The 21,464-nt window shown below is 39.6% G+C and overlaps 1 protein-coding gene across 5 annotated transcripts in view; it reads left to right on the top strand.

Annotated features, from left to right (window-relative positions):
* Window positions 1-19,011, top strand: part of SHTN1 (shootin 1) — a 103,232-nt gene extending 84,221 nt beyond the window's left edge. Inside the window, exons 16-17 of one of the 5 annotated variants that reach the window (XM_070470257.1) lie at window positions 477-669; window positions 16,943-19,011. In XM_070470257.1, coding sequence (XP_070326358.1) covers window positions 477-669; window positions 16,943-17,153 — 404 coding nt within the window. In that variant the 3' untranslated portion in view covers window positions 17,154-19,011. Of the gene's footprint in view, window positions 1-476; window positions 674-12,926; window positions 13,340-16,942 lie in introns of those variants that run through there. The other 4 variants (XM_070470261.1, XM_070470260.1, XM_070470258.1 and 1 more) reach the window with 4 other exon arrangements.
* The last annotated feature ends 2,453 nt before the right edge of the window (window positions 19,012-21,464 follow it).

The following is a 21,464-nucleotide window of genomic DNA, read 5'->3' as shown; positions in this document are numbered from 1 at the left end:
CATAAAAGCTGTTTAATGCTCAGGAAGCCTTCATGAGCTTCTTAAAAACAGCTTTTTGACATCGTTCCATTTTTTTTCTTTAAAATCAGAGCTGAGTTTGGGGAAGAATTAACTCTTGAGAGGCCAAATGATTCAAGTAGGACTGCCAGAAAGCCATATTCTGTGAGAAGTAAAGACTTGACAATTCCAGTGTTACCAAGGACTCTGATCAGTTGAGTGAACCATGGCCTGGGTTTTATAGTTGCTTAAAAGTCTGTACACAGTTTCTCAGCATGGTCCTGCTGCCCTGAAAAGCATTGGTGCCAGCCAAGCAGAGCAGTTTTCTAATAGGAAGATTTTTCAGCATGCTCTTGAAATTTTAGCAAGTCTTGGCCTCTTCTCTTCCTGCGGGGATTTTCAGCTAATCTGTTTTTCAGTTCCATATTAATAAGCATCGAACAGAATTATTAAACTTGAGGTATGTGTTTGGTTTTAAGGTCCAACTGGAATATTAGCCACCTCAGAGTCCAAATCCATGCCTGTGTTGGGTTCTGTATCCAGTGTAACAAAAACAGCCTTGAACAAGAAAACTCTGGAGGCAGAATTCAACAGCCCGCCCCCCCCAACACCTGAGCCAGGTGAAGGGTCGTGTAAATGGGAAGGATGCTCAAGTTCCAAGGTTACATTTCAGTAAGTAATGATGCTCTTTACTAAGTAGTATGTAGAAAAAATCTGTGATGACTAATTTGTGTGCTACTTTGCTTTGTTTATCTTTTAGAGAGCTTTTGATTTGGTTAGCCAATAGATACTCTTCTTCCTCTGTTTGATGAGCCAACTTTTGATTCCAGGCTCCTAGCTTTAGAGGTCTAATGCTGATGCAAAGCAGATATGTATAAAGAGAATTCCATCCCTAACTGGTTTGGTAATCTGATTCTTCTTCTACACAAAGAATTGACTTGGATGATCCTTATTCAGCATCAGAAGACATTTAATCATTCTTTCAAGATTAAATACTTAGATCATTCCTCTTAATGGTTCATGAGTGGCCAAAGAAGATACTAGATCTTTCACAAGATACTAGGTCTTCCAACTTACTTTGAAGGGTACGTTTTTACAACCTTATTTTCTGATTCTCAATTAAAGATGTACCTTAATATTGCTCTGTCCTGAGATTGAAGACATGCTATGTAAAGAGTTACCTAGCTTGAAAAGTGGCACTTTGATTGTTAAAGAGTTAATCCTGCTATTGAATGTGTTTCAGACGGTTCTGGTAGAGGATCAATTTGTTTTATAACAATGGCAAGCTCTTTTTGAAATGAGTCTAGTTTTGCTTTAGTTCTCTTGCCAGGATGTCAGCTGGTTTGTCACACAAAGAAAAGGAAGAGGTGAGACAAATCAGATCAGCGAATATTGTAATCACGGTTAATTAAACCTCTGATTTCCTGTTCTATCAGGAAAGAAAGAATCCTTTTTTTTTGGTAACTCTACCTGTCTTAGTTTTAAGGTGAAGCCCGGACAAATGAAGTTGAAATTCAGTTTAGATCTATTTTTGCCAACGGGTATTTTCTTCCAGTCTTGTATTTCTCTTATTGGTACTATTAACTTTTTTTCCCCTTCTTTTGAAATGAATGACCTTCTTCGCTGATTTACAGTTTTATCTAATTTCATTATGTTTAAAAGTATATTTTCTCCTGCAGTCATGCATTTCCTTCTTTTGACGGGAGTCATTTGAATAGTTCTAACAGAAAGATGATCTATATTCATTCTTCATCTTTCCTATTACATTTGTTTAGCACCTAATTTGACATCAGCAGTCTGGCTACATTTGAACCAATATCCAGACACAAAAGCAATTTGGCTGAGACAAGTTAGTTTCTGAGAAATGCTTCAGTGTGTGTGTGTGTATAGATTTTTCTTTCCTTTACCATTTTACACAGATAATCTTAATCAGAAAATACTGCAACTCCTTCCCCCTTTTGTCTGCCTTTTATTCTCCAAAAGTAAGTGGAAATTACATTTCCAAGAAAGGAAATGAAATAATTGCAGGCCCAAGGTCTGCAAAATGTGTGCTGAATTGACAGTGAAAAGGATCCATGTGTTGACAGACACAGTTGTTAGACACCATAAAGGCCTATGTGAAGCTCAATTTATTGCTCATCTTACTTGTTCAATGACTGCTTAAGAGACACATTTCAATTTAATTTATCTACTTAAAGCACTAATAAAAATACTCTGTGCTGCTGTATTAACTTTTAAACTTTGTAACCTAACGCTTGATTATTCAGTTCTTGACATGCTTTAGCTGAAATAACCAACGCCATGCATTTTCATATTGACAGCCATTTAGCAAAGAAGAATGGCTTTCTGAAAAATGTTTCTTAAGTACAGTCATCCAGATCAATCCAAGTATCTTGTGTATGTCCATGGTAATTATTCACTTCCCAAATGATGCACTTCAAATCATTTTGTGTTTATACCTAGCTTTTTAATGAGTAAAAGAAGTTTAACTTAGTGTAGTTGGATGTGAGCTTGAAAAGTAAAAAGCTCATGTGATTTCTCAGGATCTCCTGAAAGTGGTTTAGCTACAGAGAATGAGAAAGGTTATTTCCTGGATTATTTCAGGCTGGCTTTTGACCAATAGGTTCGCTTTGTTATATAGGTTCACTCTGTTATACTAGCCATAAGGTAGAGGCAACCACATGTCTTACCTCGTAGATCTGAATTGTCACTTTGAAGTGAGATCAGCAGTTAAAGGACTTCCCTGGTGGCTCAGCTATAAAGAATCCACCTGCAATTCAGGACATGCAGGAGAAGCAGGTTTGATCCCTGGGTCAGGAAGATCAGGAGGAGGAAATGGCAGTCCACTCCAGTATTCTTGCCTGGGCAGAGGAGCCTGGCAGGCTACAGTCCATGGGGTCACAAAAGAGTCAGACCCGACTTAGCAACTGAAAAACAAAAAACAATGGCACCATTATCTTGAGCTGTGGCAACACCACCATAGTGTATTTCAGGTGAGTGGCTTTATTGTCTCTTGACAGGTAATCAAAGTCAAGGGAAAGTGTTAGTCGCTCAGCAGTGGCAAGGTCAAGGGAGGATACCAGTCACAGTAGCCTCTAATCCATAACATTATTTTTTGTGCACATGTATGCATGCGTGCACACACACACACACACACACACACACAAGTCCCTGCCACTCTTACGCCCCCTTCCGAGCCCCACTTTGGCCTCTCTGCCCTGGTGTCGTTCCTTCCACCCCAGTTCTTTGCTTTTCCTTCCTTGAGTCTGGGATGCCCTTCCTCCAGTCGCTGCACTGTGTCACCTCCATCATTTCTTTGCTGACATCTCAACTTTCAATGAGACCTACTTTAACCATCTATTTAAAACTGTAACTCAACTCCTCTAAACTGCAATTCTTTTCAGTTTTTTTTTTAAATTTTTTAATTAAAAAAATTTTTTTTCATTTATTTTTATTAGTTGGAGGCTAATTACTTCACAACATTTCAGTGGGTTTTGTCATACATTGACATGTATCAGCCGTGGAGTTACATGTATTCCCCATCCCGATCCCCCCTCCCACCTCTCTCTAAACCGCAATTCTTATTTGCAGTTTAAAACCCTTATCCTACTCTATTTTTCCCAAAACTGTTACCTTTAACATACTATATACTTTGTTTATATATATATAATATATATATAAGCATATATATATATATGCTTATTTTTTTCTCTTCCCCTCCTAGAATGTAAACTCCATGAGGACAGGAAATTTTTTGTTACTCATATATCTCAAACACTGGAGAAAGTCCTGCCTTATGGTAGGCTCTCAGGAAATACTAAATGAATGATTGAATACACTTTTTTATTAGTGAAACAGAATATCAGTTAACTAGAATGCTCAGTTAACCTACACTACCCCATTATTCAACAGTCACACATATACAGATATATGTGTACCCAAATTTTAGATATTTTGGTTTGTTTGAGTGCTTTTTTGGTTTTTTAAACCTTTTAAAAATGCCCCAGAGTCATTTACATTGAGAACAGGTGTGCATGTCTTCTGCATCTTTGTAACTACACAAGATAGAGTGAGCAGAGACCGCAGAATGCCCAGTTGTAAAAGAATGTTTTGCCTGTGCTCATTTGATTGACCTCAAATGGACAAGAAAGTTTGCTACCTACTAAGAAACCTTTTAAAGTGGAGAAAGAAACATAGATGTTTTCTGCATAAGATCTTCACTTATCCAGAAAATTAAATAGCATCAAGCTCTTCCCAGAAAGTTTATTTTCTTTTTAATAAATCCCTAAAAATTATCATATGTGTGTGTTCCAAATAACTGAGTAAGTCCTGTATGGTAAATTGTAGACACAGAGGTACATGGGTTTATTTCTTAGGGACTTAGGAAATGGCAGGAGACACCTTTGATACTTCGTTGTAAGGATTAATTAACATTCTTGTCACCAGCCTGAGCAAACAAGATTTTTTTGTTTTTTTGAACAAAAATGAAAACGAAGATAATCAGGACTTGGAGAAACCTAATTGTTTCTATTTCTCCTTTAATAATAGCTTTAGGAATAGTTGTGTCCTCTTTTAATTATTTCTAATAAGTATATGCGTGTGTGTGTGTGTGTGTGTGCGCGCCAAGTCACTTCAGTCATGTCCAGCTCTTTGTGACGCTGTGGACTGTAGCCGTCTAGGCTCCTCTGTCCATGAGATTCTCCGGGCAGGAATACTGGAGTGGGTTGCTACGTCCTCTTCCAGGAAATCTTCTCAACCCAGGGACCAAACCCGAAATGTTTCCTGCATTGCCAGGCAGGTTCTTTACCACTAGCACCACCTGGGAAGCCCAATAAGTGTGTACTACCTGGTAATGATATCTTAAATCTAACAGTGAATTTGAATTTCATTAATTCTGATTAGTAATTGTTCAGGTAGGAATTATGTTTATAATCTCCCTTTATACTATGAGAGGTAAAGAGCCGACCAAGCAAATGAAGAGTGTAAGCTTTATTTTTGCTCTCATGCTCTCTGCAGCTGATCCAGAGTAAACTGACCATGTTAAGATAGAGTAAGACTCATTGATTCAAGCTAATCAGTGGCCATGTTGGTCAATATAAAATAGAGAAAATTCCAAATTACAGAGTTTTAAAAAGATAACTTTCATTACTTTTTGATAGCCACAGTACCTGGAAATAAACCGAGTGTTGCACAGAGTCGAATGAACAGGAATGAGTTGTGTTTTCATCAGTAAAAGTCTGTAGAGTGGGCGAGGAGAAACAAGGAAGCAGCGTGGTCAGGTTTATAAACCAGTGTTTTCCCACACGTGCTCAGGGTGGCACGCAGCTTCAGATTATTTCCAGAATGCCAGCTCTACAGTGATATCTTGGGTTTGCTAGCTATGTTATCTTTATGGCCTCAGGCAAGTTATTTAACCCTTGACTGGTTCCTCATGTGGATGATGAGGGTAATCTTGTAGGGTTGTCATGTAAATTAAATAATAATGAAAAGTATTTCAACAGATTCCTTTTCTATCTTAATTATAATGCTGGGCCATTACTGGATGATCAGAGACAAAAGTTAGAGTTGAAAGCTTAGATACTGAACACCTGGTTATTGACTGGACCAGGTTTCCTTGGGAAAGTCATGTCACTTTTATTCTGTTTTTTGTTTGTTTGTTTTTCTTGTTTAAAATTGAGGCAAATAGTTGAGGTATTCTCTAGATTCTCTTTCAAATCTAGAACCCCAATAAGTGAAAGTGTTAGTCGCTCAGTCATGTTTGATTCTTCACGACCCCATGGACTGATGTAGCCTGCCAGGCTCCTCTGTCCATGGGATTCTCCAGGCAAGAATACTGGAGTGGGTAGCCATTCCCTTCTCTAGGGGATCTTCCAGACCCAGGGATTGAACCTGGGACTCCTGCATTGCAGGCAGATTCCTTACCATTGTAGTCACCAGGGAAGCCCAATAATCTCTCACAAATGTGGTTGCTTGATAAAGATGTTCACAGTTAAGAAAAGAGTTAAGCACATATTTTCTACTCCTAATATGTCTCTAAACATAGATTTACAGAAAACACACACAAACCTAGAAATGTGAAATAATTTCTTGAAAAATTTTAATTCTCAAACTATATCAGGGGAACTTCCAAATCCAAATGGAGATGATTGCTGTCCGTCAGGGCCAGGATACTCATTCCAGCTCTGTCACTATTGCTCCGCATGCTTTTAGACCTACTTGGATTAGAGATATCTGACCGCAGAGCAAGTAAATTGGAAGTCCACTTAATTTGGAGTGGAAAAAGTAGATGAGAAGTAGAGTGCTTTAGAGCCACGCAGTGAATGCTGTAAGAGAATCAGTGTCATGGTTCATTTTGGTTAAAAAAAACTATATGATCCATTTTAACCACCACTGCATGTTCAACATGTTCCCAAATGACTTGCTTTTGCAAGCTGATTCAATATTTGGAAATAGCCATTAGTTTGCCACGATTACAAATGCATTTTAAAAAATATGACTCAGACCCATGACATCCAACCACATGTACAGAAAAGTACTGTGCAATACAGGCAAATCAAAGGCAATATAAGGCAAATACAGGCAAATCTGTAACTCCAGTTAGGTTGATTGGTTGCAAATTTACGTATTCTGGGGCATTAAAGGGTAGCTAGGAAATTAATATTTCAGTAGCAAACATAAATTGAGCAATAAGTGAGAAAATGCAGTATAATACCTAGGTATGGGTAAAGCTGTCTTCCATTTTATCCGTGAGACACGTTAGCTCTATTATCAACAGAATGGGAAAGCCTGATGTTCTTGATTGATATAAGTGAAGTGAATTGGGAAAACATTTGGGAATGAAAGCTTATAACCTTCCATCGTGTATGTTTCGCCTGTTTTTAAGTTAATGTTTTCTATATTCTTCATCAATATATATGTATCCATATTATAGCAACATCCACCTGAGAGGAAGTGTGCTTAAATTGCTGTAGGCAAGATCTCTGACGGACTTTTCCAGGTGGCACTAGTGGTAAAGAACCCACCTGCCAATGCAGGAGACATAAGAGACACAGGTTCAATCCCTGCGTGCAGAAGATCCCCTGGAGGAGGGCGTGATAAGCCACTCCAGTATTCTTGCCTGGAGAACCCCACAGACAGAGGATCCTGGTGGGATACAGTCCATGGGGTTGGAGAGTCAGACACAACTGAAGCTGCTTAGTGCATCATAAGATAGCCAATGGAGGCTGTGAGTAATGGTGCAGGTTTCCGATTTGGAGGTTCAGAGTTTTGGAATTCGCTTCTGTGATGTTCTGTTGTTGTTACTAATGTTTCACTAACATTTATTAAGCCATAGTTTCATGTGTTACTTTGATTCTCCCAAAGGTACAGATTGGAAGATTGGACAAGATCTCCATTTTACAGATGAGAAAACTGAGATTTAGTGACATAAACAATTTGCCCAAAATTCTATTCCTAATCCATAGTCGGGTCAGATTTTATTTGAACCTTTTTCATTCTAACTTCAAAGCCCATGCTTTTGAATGACAGCATATTCATTGAGTGTATTCAGAGCTCTAGGAATGGAAGTGAAGCAAATGACTCTAAGGTTTCCCCTATAGGAAGCAATGTAGTTCATTTTGCCTATGTTACTCACATCCTGCTCCTCTGACCCTGCATATTCTTAGATGGTGTAATCTCTTTTATCTTTCCTCTTTCTAAGGCTAACCTAAACAATTAAAATATCTTTTGCCATGGGAAGAAAATGTTACCCAGTAAAACCAAGAATTCTGAAAAGCAGAGTCCATCTTAATTAGCAAGAAGACTTGAAAGAGTAGCTGGAAAGGAATTTGGAAAGAAAGTGTTTTAATGTTTTTCATGTCAAAGGTCCAGTAAAGGAGCGTGCTTCACGAGTAAGCTTGGGAAATTAATACGCTAGAATACCAGCCTTAGCTCCTTTAGTCTTTGGCATAAATTTTATTTGTTGTTGTTTAGTCCCTAAGTTGTGTCCAGGTCTTTTGTGACCCCATGAACTGTAACCCACCAGGCTCCTGCAACCGTGGGATTTTCTGGGCAAGAATACTGGAGTAGATTACCATTTCCTCTTCCAGGGGATCTTCCTGACCCAGAGACTGAACCTGTGTCTCCTGCCCTGGCAGGAGGACTCTTTATCACTGAACCACTAGGGAAGCCCAAGTTTCATTTATGAATTTTTTATTTTATTGACATTTCAAGCATGCCGAAGATTGTTCATTCCCAGAAGTCAAGTACCTTGAACGTATCTGACTGTAACCACTGGATTAGAAAGATTACTAAATGATATCATTTTACTAAATGATAATGTGACAATATAAAGATGAATCCCTGTGAATACTGTTTTTTCAAAACATACATTCTACAGCCCAAATAAATTTCATTGTTGTAGCCACTTCATGCTGTACCCCTGTGAGTCAACTCCACCTTTGATCAGTTCCCCATTGGCCCCTTTGAGTTTGGGCTGTAGTGTCCAGTAGTCGTCATATTTTAGGACATCTCTTACATATAGAAAGATGGGCAGTTATAAAGAAAGCCTGGACAAATGGGCCAGCAGCGTGGAGAAAGAAGTAAGCAGATCTTGCAAGGGTTCTGCAGCACAATCAGGCAGAGGCCCAGGAGTTTCTCGTATTCTCGCCAACTTGCCTTTTTGTCTCTGAACAGTCTCATCTTAGAAGTGGACTTACTTGGCTGTACTGAGCTTTATTCATCTGTGTTCACTTTTTCTATTAATTACTTTTAGAAAGGTGAATATCCTCCTGACAGTTACAACTAAACAAAGTGGTCAGCCTCACGGATGATTCTTCATTTCATCCAGTTATATCTAAAACCTTGTTTCACAGGGGAGAACCCAGTTTCTGTTGTAACTGGTGTGATTTGCAGTGATGTCGTAGCTGTATCCTCATCTCTTGGCCACTCTCAAAGATGCTTTTAAGCCACAATTGCTAAGACCCTTCCAGTTAACATTTCTCTAATTCATCATGCTTTTCTTCAGCCCCAGATCTCCCCCGAACTCTAAGCTTTATCAGGCTTTTTAAAATTTCCTCTTTAACCATCAGACAGGCAGCTAGCTTGTCTTTTTTGTTTGGGAGGTCAAAACAGGTCACATTGTGCCCCATAAAAGAATTAAAAAAAACAAAAACCAATGTAGCAATTACAGGACTTCAATTTCCATAGAAAAATGACCGTTTCCAGTGAAGCCATTTTTATTTCAATTTGCATTTAATTTCTAGATCTATGGTGTCTCTAAATACATGTGACTTTTGGCCCCACACAGATTTATTTTTGTGAGAGTTCATCTTGTTTGAGCCATTAACTGACTACCGAAGTATAGTTGATAAAAGATAAATTTTAGATGTCTCATGGTTAGTGTAATCAGTCAAATGTTTCTATGAAAGAAAAAGAAAATCTAATTACCATTTCTGGGTTTGAATTAAAAGATTGATTGACTTTTAAGTAGTGTCTCTTCAGGTTTTTCCCCATTATTTCCAGTGTGAAACTGATGCAGAAAAATGAAATCGCTCTTTTGCATTGGAGCTGCAGAATTTGAGCTTTTGAAATATGTTGCCAAATAGAAATTAAGATTCTCAACTTATTTTAGGGATGCTTGGCATAAAATTGCCTCAAGTCTCACCTGGAAGTTAGCTTGGTTGGTTATACAACTATTTCTTTCGCGCCAACATTTTGTTCAGATAGAATAGAGCCAAGTTCTGTTAGTCCTTGGGGTGGACAGAGTGCGTTTTTTTGTTGTTTTTTTTTCCTGTTACTCCCACCCCCCCCCCTTTTCTTTCCTTTTGTGTATGTGAGTGTGCATGTGTTTGCTTGTGTGGTGCGGAGCAGAGAAAGGAGGGCACCTTCCGTGTACGCAGCAAACGTTTGTTTCTGAGAAGAGATGACTAGCTAGCAGAATGAACTGCGTGGACGTTACTGCTTAATCTGATGCTCTTATATAATTAAAGGATTTGCTGTGCTCCCCACTGTAATCTTAGTACCCCTGAATTGTGTACGGACACTGCAGGAAGCAGCTCTGCTCGGCTAAGCACTGTGACAAAGGTTCTCCATGTGTGCCTGCACATGGACAATTAAGTTTTAACAACAAAATTAGCAGAACAACTGGATGTTCTGGAAGTTGAGATTGCCTCACTTAGTCTCTTTTTCCAGCCCCCTCCGTAGGAGTTTTCCTGTGGGCTGCCCAGAAGACCCGCCTGTCGGTTTTGTCTCACAGGTGTTCTGAGTTGCTCCACAGACAGCAAATGCTTCCAGATTAATTGTTGAGGCTCTGTTATACCCAGTGTTAAAATTCTGTTGAGTAAATCTCAGAATAGCTGTTAAAAATGCTGCTGAGCAATTCTCAGTTCTTTCAAAGAATGAATTGCCTTGTAACATTTGCCTCCAGTTGCCAACACCTATGATTTTTAGAAACTTAGCATAAAATATATCCTTCCGGCATGGAGAACCAAATTGCTTTTGGTGCTTTGTCATTTTTTTTAAACATCTTTCAGTAGTCTCTGCAGTATTTGTGTTTCCTTTTATTTTTGTATAGTGGAGTAGTGGGGACTTAAAATTTATTCAAATAGAAGTTCTGGCTAAAAGTTAAGTGTAGTTTCAGATCTGAGGATAAATTGATTTAACTTCTGAAACCTGATAAATGCTTTTCATCTGAAATATATTATGTCATATAACTATATGAAAAGTAGCACACTGAATTCTTCACAACTTACCATCGTAAAAGAGAGTTTAAAGTATTTAATATAGTAAATTTAAAGAAAAATCTCTTAATATTTAAAAATATTTTTCTGAAAATTATGAATGAAAATACAAACATTTTGTGCATGACAGCTTTCTTGAGGTGCCCCTGTTATAGATGGCGACTCTGGTGGAAGACTTTATGTCCCTTAAAATTTCTTTTTTAGATAGCATTCACATTTCATAGCTGAGATCTCAGTGAATTTCCCATGGTGACTTAAAAGTTGTACAGAATTACAAAAATCTTTATAAGTAGCCCCCAAAAGTACCATACACATTTAAAAAAAGAATCTTTGCCTGAGCTGCAATCAGTCTTAGCTCATGCTTTATCATTGATTTTGCTGGTGAGAATGGTCCGGTTTCCTGAGCTCTCTGGACCAGTGTATTTGGAATCCATAAATGTGCAGAGCCCAGCTTACACTGGAGGAATGAAAGAACTGGAACAAGGCTTCGTAGCTTTCACTGTGGTCTGGGAGGTAACCTGTGCGTTGAGAAGCTATGCTGCAGTTACTCCACCAAAGAAACTGTGGCTCAAGTGGACACACAAGTCTTTGCCCAGCCATTGTTAACCTCTGTTAAAAAGGGATTCTTGTTAATCCTAGTGGCAGATCAGCATCCAGAAGGTGATGTCAGATTTTCAACCATGCATGGCGGAATTCTGCTGCTTAACAGTATTTATTTTTCATAATTTAAAACTATATCTATTTTCCCCTCAAACAGAAGCTGACCCAAATTGGCCAACTAATTTATTCTTTGAGCCTAAATGCAGTTTCAAAAAGTACACAAAGCCAAAAGGAATTGGTTTCATTCTACCTTCACGATATTTAAAAGTTGTAGAATGAGCAATAATATAGAAAGTTTCATCTCTTGTTTGAAACTCGATTTGGGGAAATTTTGAACAAGTGTGTTAAAATGTCCTGAAAAACAGGACGTCTAAGAGAAAAAAACTACCTCTGGCTGCAGTGCCACTGCTGTTGACTGCTGTAGCAACTCTAAAAAAGGGCTTGGGGATGGGCTGGGGTTTGCGGGGGGCGAGTGGGCAGCAAGACTTCTTATTTTTACACAAGGGAAAATATAAAACTGACTTCCTCTTTGGAGTTTTCCCAGGAAACTACTTTATAAAGACACATTTAAATCTTTCCGTTTTCTGTCCTTGAAGGTGGTAAATATGATTGTGGCTTTATCCATTTTTATTGTAAATGAAGCAGAGTTCAGACCGTCCGGCTGTGCGTCATCTGTTGGATGCCTGCCACCAGCTAATGCAGGCGTCCCACTGGGAGACCAGAGAAGAACTATACTTTGATTCACCAGATTGTGTTAAATAGTCCAGCTGTTGCGATTTGAAAGATAGTTACCTCAGAAGTGAAATAGAAATGAACTTGGCATTTATGCCTCAAACCGTTTTTATACTGTTTGGCAATCAGCTTTTCAGAGGTAGCATTTTATAAAATAACTCTCACCGCTTAAAAGTTTCGTTCACTGTAATGTTCAAAATGTCCCACCTTTATATTATCAGTAAAATTAAGCTTGAGTGATATGCAAAATTTGCATGAAATAAGCATTTTCCCCCCTTCATTTCATGAGCTTTGATTGTATTCAATTGAGCTCAGAACCATGTCTATTAGGGCTCTTTGGGGGCATTAGTTAATTTGAATTGCAGCCGAAATGTTAGCTAGAATGTTGTTGAATATAATTGGAACATGGAAAGTTGATTTTGAATGGAATTTCATTGAATGCAAACAATGATGTGCTTTTTTAAGAATTAGAAAGCTGCACTTTCATCTCTTGTAACACAGTCTGAGAAATCGGAGTCCCTTTATTATAAAGTTCAATTTTGGGCATTACCATTTGCAATTGTTCTGATTCTTCTGGTACCAGTATCAGCTGGAGTCAGGTTTTTCGTTTTACTAGCAAGCGCCCCATCTGCCCCAGTCTCACCTTCTGGCCCTCTTGCAGGTGGGGAAAAGTAACTGCTTTCTGAAAGGGCGACCAAGTTGTGTTGAGTTGACCAAAAAATTCATTTGGGTTTTTCCGTAAGATGTTATGGGAAAACCCAAATGAATTTTTTGGCCTGCCCAATACTTGGGCATTAGGCTTCATGGAGTGGCATAGATTAGTATATTTTCTCCTAGCTTTTATTTTGCTTTTCGGTTTTTCTTTTTGTCTTGGAATAGCACTTAAATGATTGAAAATGACTCACAAAAACACCTATTTGAATGGATCAAAAAATCACTGCTACTTTGTTGTGGTAAGAAAAAAAATATTTGACAGAAAGTCAAGATGCCACAATGTTAATCCTTATCTGCTATTAACAAATTGTGTGCTCACACAAGCATTTAACTCACTATTCTTTGGTGTCATCCCCTGATAAATGAGAAGGATGGACCAGTTCATGTCAGTAATCCCTCTCAGCCTGAACAGTCCATGATTCCAGTCTTCATGTCAGCTCTAAAATTTAAGCTTTGCTTGGAGATTTTGCATCTTACAGGAGAAGGTCTGCCATACTTTTTATGAATACTGACTTCTAATTCCTTATTTGGGATCATTGCTCTTAGACAAATTAAAGTAGAAAAACTGAACCAAACAATGGTATACTACAGTTCCTATTGGATTGTTGTGTTTGAGCACCTGGGATTTTTCACCTTGGGGAGAAGCCTCAGATTTAACCTTCTAGAACCTGCCACTGTTGCTGCCTAGAGTAGGAGCCTAGGTTCTGGGCACCATCACCGGGGGCGCTTTCTGGCTCTTCCCATAAGATGGGATTGGATGTACAGTGAGGAACAGGGTTCCTAATTCCAAAGGGAACTCTGGGCAGCTCCCCCATGGGAACCAGGGATAGACTTAATGATGTCACACCAGGAAGAGCTAGGCTTAAGTCACAACGGAAAAAAAACAAAACAAGGGATAGCTCCAAGGGAGGAATTTTATATTTATCGATCTGAAAGATGCAGGTGAAAGCAATGATTCAGAAAAAATCTGTAAACGTACCAGAATTAGCCTGTGGCATCATCATCGTGTTTCTAGAAGATGCCTTTGGTAAAAAGCTAATGTTGTGGGAGAATCAGGGACAAGGAGATAGGAACTTCTGATTCTTGTTCTAGCTCTGCCACCGATAAGCTGTGTAATTTTAGGTCTTGCTCCTCCCCTCTCCAAACCTCATTTTCCTTATCTGTAAAAGAAACAGTTGGACTAGATGATTGCCACAGTCCCTTTTAGCTTCAACCCTTTGGAATTCCAAGCCAGTGTTCATTATGTTTCAGAAACTAGTTAATTCTGATTCTCAACACATAGATTCAGAGAAGTTTTCCACTGTGCCAAGTTCAGTGATAACCAAAGGAGTTCTCAAATTGGAGTCTACAGGTGACTTATTAATAGGTTAATCTATTATTGAGAAGCCTACTTCAGGAAAGAACAGCAGTTCTCTCGACTGAGACAATTCCAGGAAAATTGCAGCCTGTCCATACAGAATTTCTGAGCTTCCAGTTGGGTCAACATCATTTGTTGCTGTTGTGGAGCCCCAAGAGCACTTCCTGGAAGTTTTCAGCCTCCAGCTGATGAAGAAAGCATTTTTAGGATATGTTCATCACCCCTTCACCTGCAGACACACGTGGGCATGAAAACACCCATGGTAGTTCTACAAAAGTGATGAATGAAGGTCAGTATGGGTTGATGGAAATTGCTCACCTGAAATGAGATGGATACCTCCATTGCATGTGTCGAGCAGACTGGCCGGCTTATCTGCAGTGGGCTTAGACCCAGTGTCATGGAACCAGACTGGGGACTTGACTGGCAGATTTTATGTGACTTTGACTGTAACAGTTTAGCTAGACTGGAACTTCATTTTCTAGAATTCCTTTGAATTCCCTTACCCATTTGTTTCTAGATTAGGCTTTGCCACAAGAGAAATTGGCTCGAGCTTTAGAAAGTGGAAGTGACGTAATAGTCTTTTTTTTTTTTAATTCTCTGAAAGTGTGTTTAAGGCAGGCGCTTTTACTGCTCATGCACATTGTCACCTAGTTGGCATGTGGCACAGCTGCCTCCCTCTCCCCTTCTAGCTGCCCCAAATCTTGGGCCAGATGTATGTGATTCCATGTGGAAGGGCTCCAGGTTTACCCTGAAGCTCACCTGCATCATCAGGATTGGGGATTGTGAGAGACGGGGCTCTTGTTTATCCTCAGCTTCTTGCTGCTTCTCATCTGCACAACCTGCTGATTTCAGGCCCAGCATCATACACAGACTTACATAGACTGCCTGACTGGCTCTCTCCATTGCCTGAGGTCTAACCTATAATGAATCCTTATGCCATTCATGGTGGTTCTGCTTCTCTGACCGTGGATTCGGTCTTTCAGGTGTTCCCTGAGTCAGAGAAGGTCAAGCCAGATACCACTGGGGTAAATTCATCCCACGGTGATTGCCAAAACACGATATCTTAAGAAGTGGATCTTTGGCCAGAGTAGGTGGGCAGTGTCAGAGGTATGTGCTAATGAAAAGGGTGTTGCCAGATTCAGGCAAAAATAAAGGAATCTGTCCTCACTACAGTGTAACATTCCTCTCAGGCCCCTGGTCATCTCTCTGCTTTTACTTCTCCAAAGAAGACAGTTATGTGCTAGTTACTTATTGATGATAATCAAGTCACACAGTATAACTGGAAAGCCTTATAGCGGTTTTCAAGCATTTGGACAGATCTCATAGTGCTGGGTGGTAAAACTGTGGTCCCTGGGTTGGAGTTTTGTTACCTGTGGCTGTACTGTGCAGGCCACTTTGTCTCAACAGTGATCATTTGTTCTTGTTTGCTTTTGTTATACAACAGAGGTATCCAGGCCTGCTCACACAGAGGCCTTGGTTTCTGAGCATTCATTCTGAGCCTTTCACGCACAGTAGTTCATTAGTATTCGCTCATTTGTTTACTCCACAAATGGGTCTGCTCTGGGTGCTGGCGTTTAACTATGAACAAAGCTAAACAGTCCAACTCGTGGATGCTTACATTTTACTTAAAGAGACAGACATTTAACAACTGGTTATTTAACTGTAACTGTGGTAAGTCCAATAAGGGAGAAGTATGAGGCAGTAAGGGAGTGTCAACCAGCAGGTCTGACCTGCGGGTCAGAGAATAATAGACATCAACTCATCAGGGGAACTAGTAGAGCAGTGGGGAGACCTGGCCAGCAGTTCATCAGTACTCATCCTGACATCCAGAGGTGGACATGGGTCAGGGGTGTGCTGGGTCATAGTTAACGTTCTAGCAACCACCAGGAAGACAGATAAGTCTGAATAACCTTTGCCTTGCCTGCAACACACCCCTCAACCTCCAGGCATCAGATCAGCAGTCCAGCCCCTTCAGATGGTTGCTCCTGTCCTATCTTCTGAGAGGACTAGGTGCCCACAGCCTAATCTCCTGACACGTGGCAAGAGAAGAGCGTTGCAGGACATCTCCATTTCCACAAGGAAATTATTGCCTATTGAGCTGCAGAAGCAGTAGCTTCTTGCATCAGAAGAGAAGAGAGGAAACTGCCGTGGAAAAAGAAACTGCATTTGAAATTCAATAAGAAATTTCTCAAATATGACTCTCCATTTTAGAAAAAGTGGTAACTCGGCATTTCAACTGACTCTGTAGATTCTCCCATCCACCCTGGTTCCTTCGCTCATTCCTCCCCAGGTCTGACCAGAGTCGTTCCTGCCAGCAAATGGCAGCAGCTGGCACATCTCTCAGCTGCCCGTGGGGGTTGGTGGTGATTTATTTCTGTCCTCCACGCCGTCTCCTCAGAGCTAATCTGCACCCCCAGTACCCTGGGCACAAGGGAAGAGCTCCTGCCCCCTTCCAGCTAAGCAGGGGTGGGGCAGGAGCCGGGGCAGCGGGCAGTGGGGGGTGTGCAGAGCACCTGGGAGCTTTGAGCTTCTATGAGAAGAGTGTGCGATTAAGCAGGTAGGTGCCTTCGGCTTTTTAACACTTCCACAGTTAATTGCTCTGACTTTTTCCGCCTTTCTTCTGGCCTTGTGTTCCTAATATGTAATCTAATAGCTTTTTTTTTTTTTAATGGCTGGCACCTCAAAGACCACTTTTTGCATGTTGATTAGACTTAGAATGTTTTGGGGTTTTTTGCTCCTCTAAATCCAGGAATACGGAAAGATAAATGTTTTCTCTCTCTGCTTTTAATTTTTTGTTTGTTTGTTTAACTGTTTCACCCCCTAGGCCTCCCAGTAACACTGGATACAGGAAACAATACATTGGCAGTGGAAAACAAGCCAAACCAGTTGTAGTTTTAGATCCTGTTTCCACATACGAACCCCAAACCAAAGACCAGGTCGCTGAAAAAGATCCAGCTCAACACAAGGATGATGAAGGTGAAACTAAACCAGGATACAAACAGAAAGTGAGAGATACCAACAGCTCCAACTGCTGATCCATAAACCGAAGGCTGGCGTGTTCGGAAGTCCTTCTGTAATGAGCACATGATTAGTTTTGGTGTATTGGCAAGGGCTATAGACACTCTGTTCTTGTCACTGTATTCAGAATATAGGTTCTTTTCTGATGTCACTTTTGTAAGTAGTTCACCTATAAATATAAGTAAGCTATTTAGCAAAATACACATTCTTTGTAGCTTTTTTTTGTTCATAGGGATAAGACTTTTTTCTAATTACTGTATTAAATGTGACTTCTTTTAGAAGATAACAAAAAATTCAGATGTTATCTTCTTAGGTAATGTGTGTACCGCTAATCAAATGTAATGATGAAAGGTTGCAGCACTTGTGTATAATTGGATAAACAGAACTGACTAGCTTAAGGTGATTTTTTTTTTAAAAAAAAACCCAGAGAAGCTTCTGTTTTGCGTATCTGATCTTTTTTTTTTTTTTTTTTTTTATGGAGAAACTTCAGTAGCATGGAACTTGTTAGGCACTGTGGTATACAAATTACTTTCTAGGATATACTGAGATAAGCTTAAAATTTCAGGAGCTAATGTCAAGCTAGCAGTCCCATCAAGGCATCTGGCCCCACTGAAGTGAAGTCGCTCAGTTGTGTCCGACTCTTTGCAACCCCATGGACTGTAGCCCACCAGGCCCCTCTGTCCATGGGATTTTCCAGGCAAGAGTAGTGGAGTGGGTTGCCATTTCCTTCTCCAGGGGATCTTCCCAACCCAGGGATTGAACTTGGGTCTCCTGCATTGCAGGTGGATGCTTTACCATCTGAGCCACCGGGGAAGCCCCATACTCAGTGTTAATTACACACATTAATAACTATGGGATGATTGTGTCCGAAGCCTCCCAGACTTTGGAGGGAATGCTCTAGTGACCTGAATGCAGAGTTGAGGTGAAGTCCAAAGCTTGAATTTAATAGAGTATTATCTTGGTAAACAGTGTGTTCAGTGCTATGAGTCAATTGTGTTTTCTCATGTACTCATGTGGCACAAGTACCATATTTTATCACAGTTCTTACGTACAGTGAAGATAAGTGACAAGCATACAATTTCTTGCTTCACTGCTGTTTTACATTACACAAGTTTGTTGTTTTGTTTTGTTTTGTTTTTAAGGAAATTAGGTGGTAGTTAGTCTCTAAAAATACAATGCTTCAGTCTACCACAGTGAATAAAGAAATGTAATCAGGGATTTAAAAAAAAAGACTTACGCAGCTTTTCAAAGTTGATTGTTTCAAAATTGGTGTTTATTTAAAATAAGTGGTAATGTACTTGAATGCATTTTCTTATGACAATGATTCAGTAATGGTAATTTTACTATTAAAGAAAGTGAAAGGGTTAGTTTTGTTAGCATAGCTCAGCATGAAGCTGTCAGGTGCTTCTCACCTAAGGGCGGAAGAAAATGATAGTAATAATTGCAGTAGTTGTATTTTATTTTTGCACGTATGCTAAACATAGGCTTGAAAAGGTGGTTAGGCAGGTAAATGTACCTCCTAAATTTGGAGATAATTATCTTTCTGTAGGTTCGTTAGGCTTGGCTGTTTCCATGTTTTCTTCCAGTGATGTTTTTACAGTTACTTATCAGTTCACTCATAGGGAATTAAAATGTAATGTTTTTCAACTGTGACTTCCCCTGATTGAACAATACTGCTGTATGATATACAAATTACAAACTGCATTAATTCACTGAAAATAAGGTCTGTTATGCTGTGATTTGAACTCTCCTCAGTACATTTATTAAAAAGCACCAATAGTTTCCCACTAAAGGTCACTTGTGGCTATTGATATTTTTGGTTTAGTTCCCCACACTTGACATCCTTTAATAAAATAATTGTATAAGACTTGATAAGTTTAGTAGTTTTTAATAATCCACAAAATGATTTCTTTTGAGGAATTTTATGCTATGTTTCTTCCTGCTTTTCCCATTCCTGTGTATATTGTCTGCTAGCATGTGTCTTAAAGGTATTTAGAAATATAAAATTCTGTACATTTGTAATTCCATCTTTCATCACACCCCCTTTCCAGGGTAAAGAGTCAACCATCTGGTGAAATGTGTTAGCTGGACCATGCAACATTTAGTCACTGGTATTCTGAAAGTGTTCCTACATTTTCTGAGCTGCTTATCCCTTCACCATGATCACAGAGTATTTAAAGTTACTTTGATAAAATTAATCCCAGTGCCTTTCTGTAGCTGAGCTAGTCTCTCATAAACTCCTCACCTCCACTGGTTTCAGCACTTGCTCATTCCTGTGCAAATTCCCATGGCGTTAATGGCTAACACCACGCAACCTTGATTGGCCTGAGTGAAAACAGTGGACGTTTTGGCTCTGACTCTCTGTGTTAGTAGCTTCCGTTGTGTCTGACTCTCTGCAACCCCCGTGGACTGTAGCCTGCCAGGCTCCTCTGTCCATGAGATTTCCCAGGCAAGAATAATGGAGTAGGTTGCCATTTCCTTCTCCACAGGATCTTCCCAACCCAGGGATCAAGCCTGGGTCTCCCACATTGCAGGCAGACCCTTTACTGTCTTCAGACTACTCACCAGTAATTCCTCCTTCCTTACTTTTTTGTTAACAGTAAAACGTCTGTTAGAAACGGAGTAGGGCAGGTAAAGATTACTGTTATCCTTCCAGGCCATTTTTTAGGATATTTGTCAGGTAAATGATAGTCTGTAGCACAGAATGTTAAAAACAAGGCTTGGATGATTTTTATAAATGCACACCATACATGTTTAGGGGCTTCCCTGGTGGCTGGATAGTAAGAATCTGCCTGCAGTGCATGAGGTTTGATCCCTGGGTTGGGAAGATCCCCTGGAGAAGGGAATGGCAACCCACTCCAATACATATTTAATCATTTTCATCATGGAACAGCTTCAGCTTATGTGGCAATAAGTTGTGGATAATGGATAAACATCTCATCATCACTGACCTTAGGAAGGTCATCAAGCAGCCCTTACTGGGATTTGAAGTTTCTTCCGAGCACTAACATTCCCAAGTCCCCCTGCCATTTCTTATAAGGGGTATGATGACTTTCTTTCATCTCTTTATATGTAACATCTTATATATGTTTTATATCTTTTATATGTCCTGTAATGTGTGTAGAGAGAGAGAAAATATATAAATAGAAACAGTGCTTATCACTTTCAGAAGCTTGAAATGCTAATGTCCATTTGGTGACCCCAGTCCTCAAGTGAGTTAAAGTTCTGGGCACTGAAATTAGTGTTGACTTGGTTGAGGTACTAGATCACCTCTTTGGTTAATTTAGTTTTCAGTTACTAACTTAGTTGTACGTTTTTGTTGCGGCTTCATTCGGTTATAATTTGTATCACAGTTTCAGGGCACACTCTCACATGATCTCCCATATTTCATGTGTGTGCGTGTATGTGTGTGTGGGTACATGTGCAGAGGCTATGTGAACACTTACCCATCGCTTCTTGCTAAGAATCAGGAAAGGCAACAACAATCACACACTGTGACACAGCTCTCTCAACTTAAGAGTGATACCAACCAATCCTCCTGTCTTGTGCTTTGAAAGAATCTGCCATGGAGCCTATTTTAAGTCACTGCTTTTAGAGTAAGGCCTTGGCTCTGCCATAAGACCATGACATCTCCCTGTTAGTACTCTTCAAAACGAAAGGTCCTCCGTGTGCTTAGAAAAACTTAGAGAATACACGAGAAATCTAAACTTAGCCAGCTTTCTCGCAGGTCAGTATGTAGCAATTTATGTAGTTTTGGGGAAAAACATGGTAACTGAACAGAGAATTTAAATCTTATAAAGCCATTGGATATTATTATATTTACAGGCATGTGTTTGAATATGGTTGGTTTTGGCTCTCTTCTATCACCCCAATACCAGCTTTCAAAAAAGACAATGTATATGCTGCATCATTTTTAATCACCTACTAGATGCTATAGTAAAAATGATTATGCATTTAATGGCTTTAAGGGTATTCATCCACTGGATGAATAAACTCAGTGTACTGAATTTATACTCATTTACTTACTCATACTCATTCCAAAAAGGCTCTAAGGAGATTCTCCAGAGATATAAATGATAGATGAAAAATTAAAATTTAGAAAGAGATGCGAATCAGAGAAAAGGGATTTGAGGATAGGAAAGTTAGAGGAAGCTGTTTGGCTCTTAAAACAATACGTGAAACTCTCATAGTTTTGCCCGAGGTTGGCTATAAAACTGTGCGCGTGCTTTCTAGCATGGATATTTAAGATAATAAGAGAAGATGTATACCTCTTTCTGGCAGAGAAAGCTCCCAGTGTAAAAGATGTTGTTTTTAGAGATGTTCTGACT

Source organism: Odocoileus virginianus, chromosome 7 (assembly GCF_023699985.2).
Source record: "Odocoileus virginianus isolate 20LAN1187 ecotype Illinois chromosome 7, Ovbor_1.2, whole genome shotgun sequence".
NCBI lineage: Eukaryota > Metazoa > Chordata > Mammalia > Artiodactyla > Cervidae > Odocoileus > Odocoileus virginianus.
This window is presented reverse-complemented; position numbering and strand designations above follow the sequence as displayed.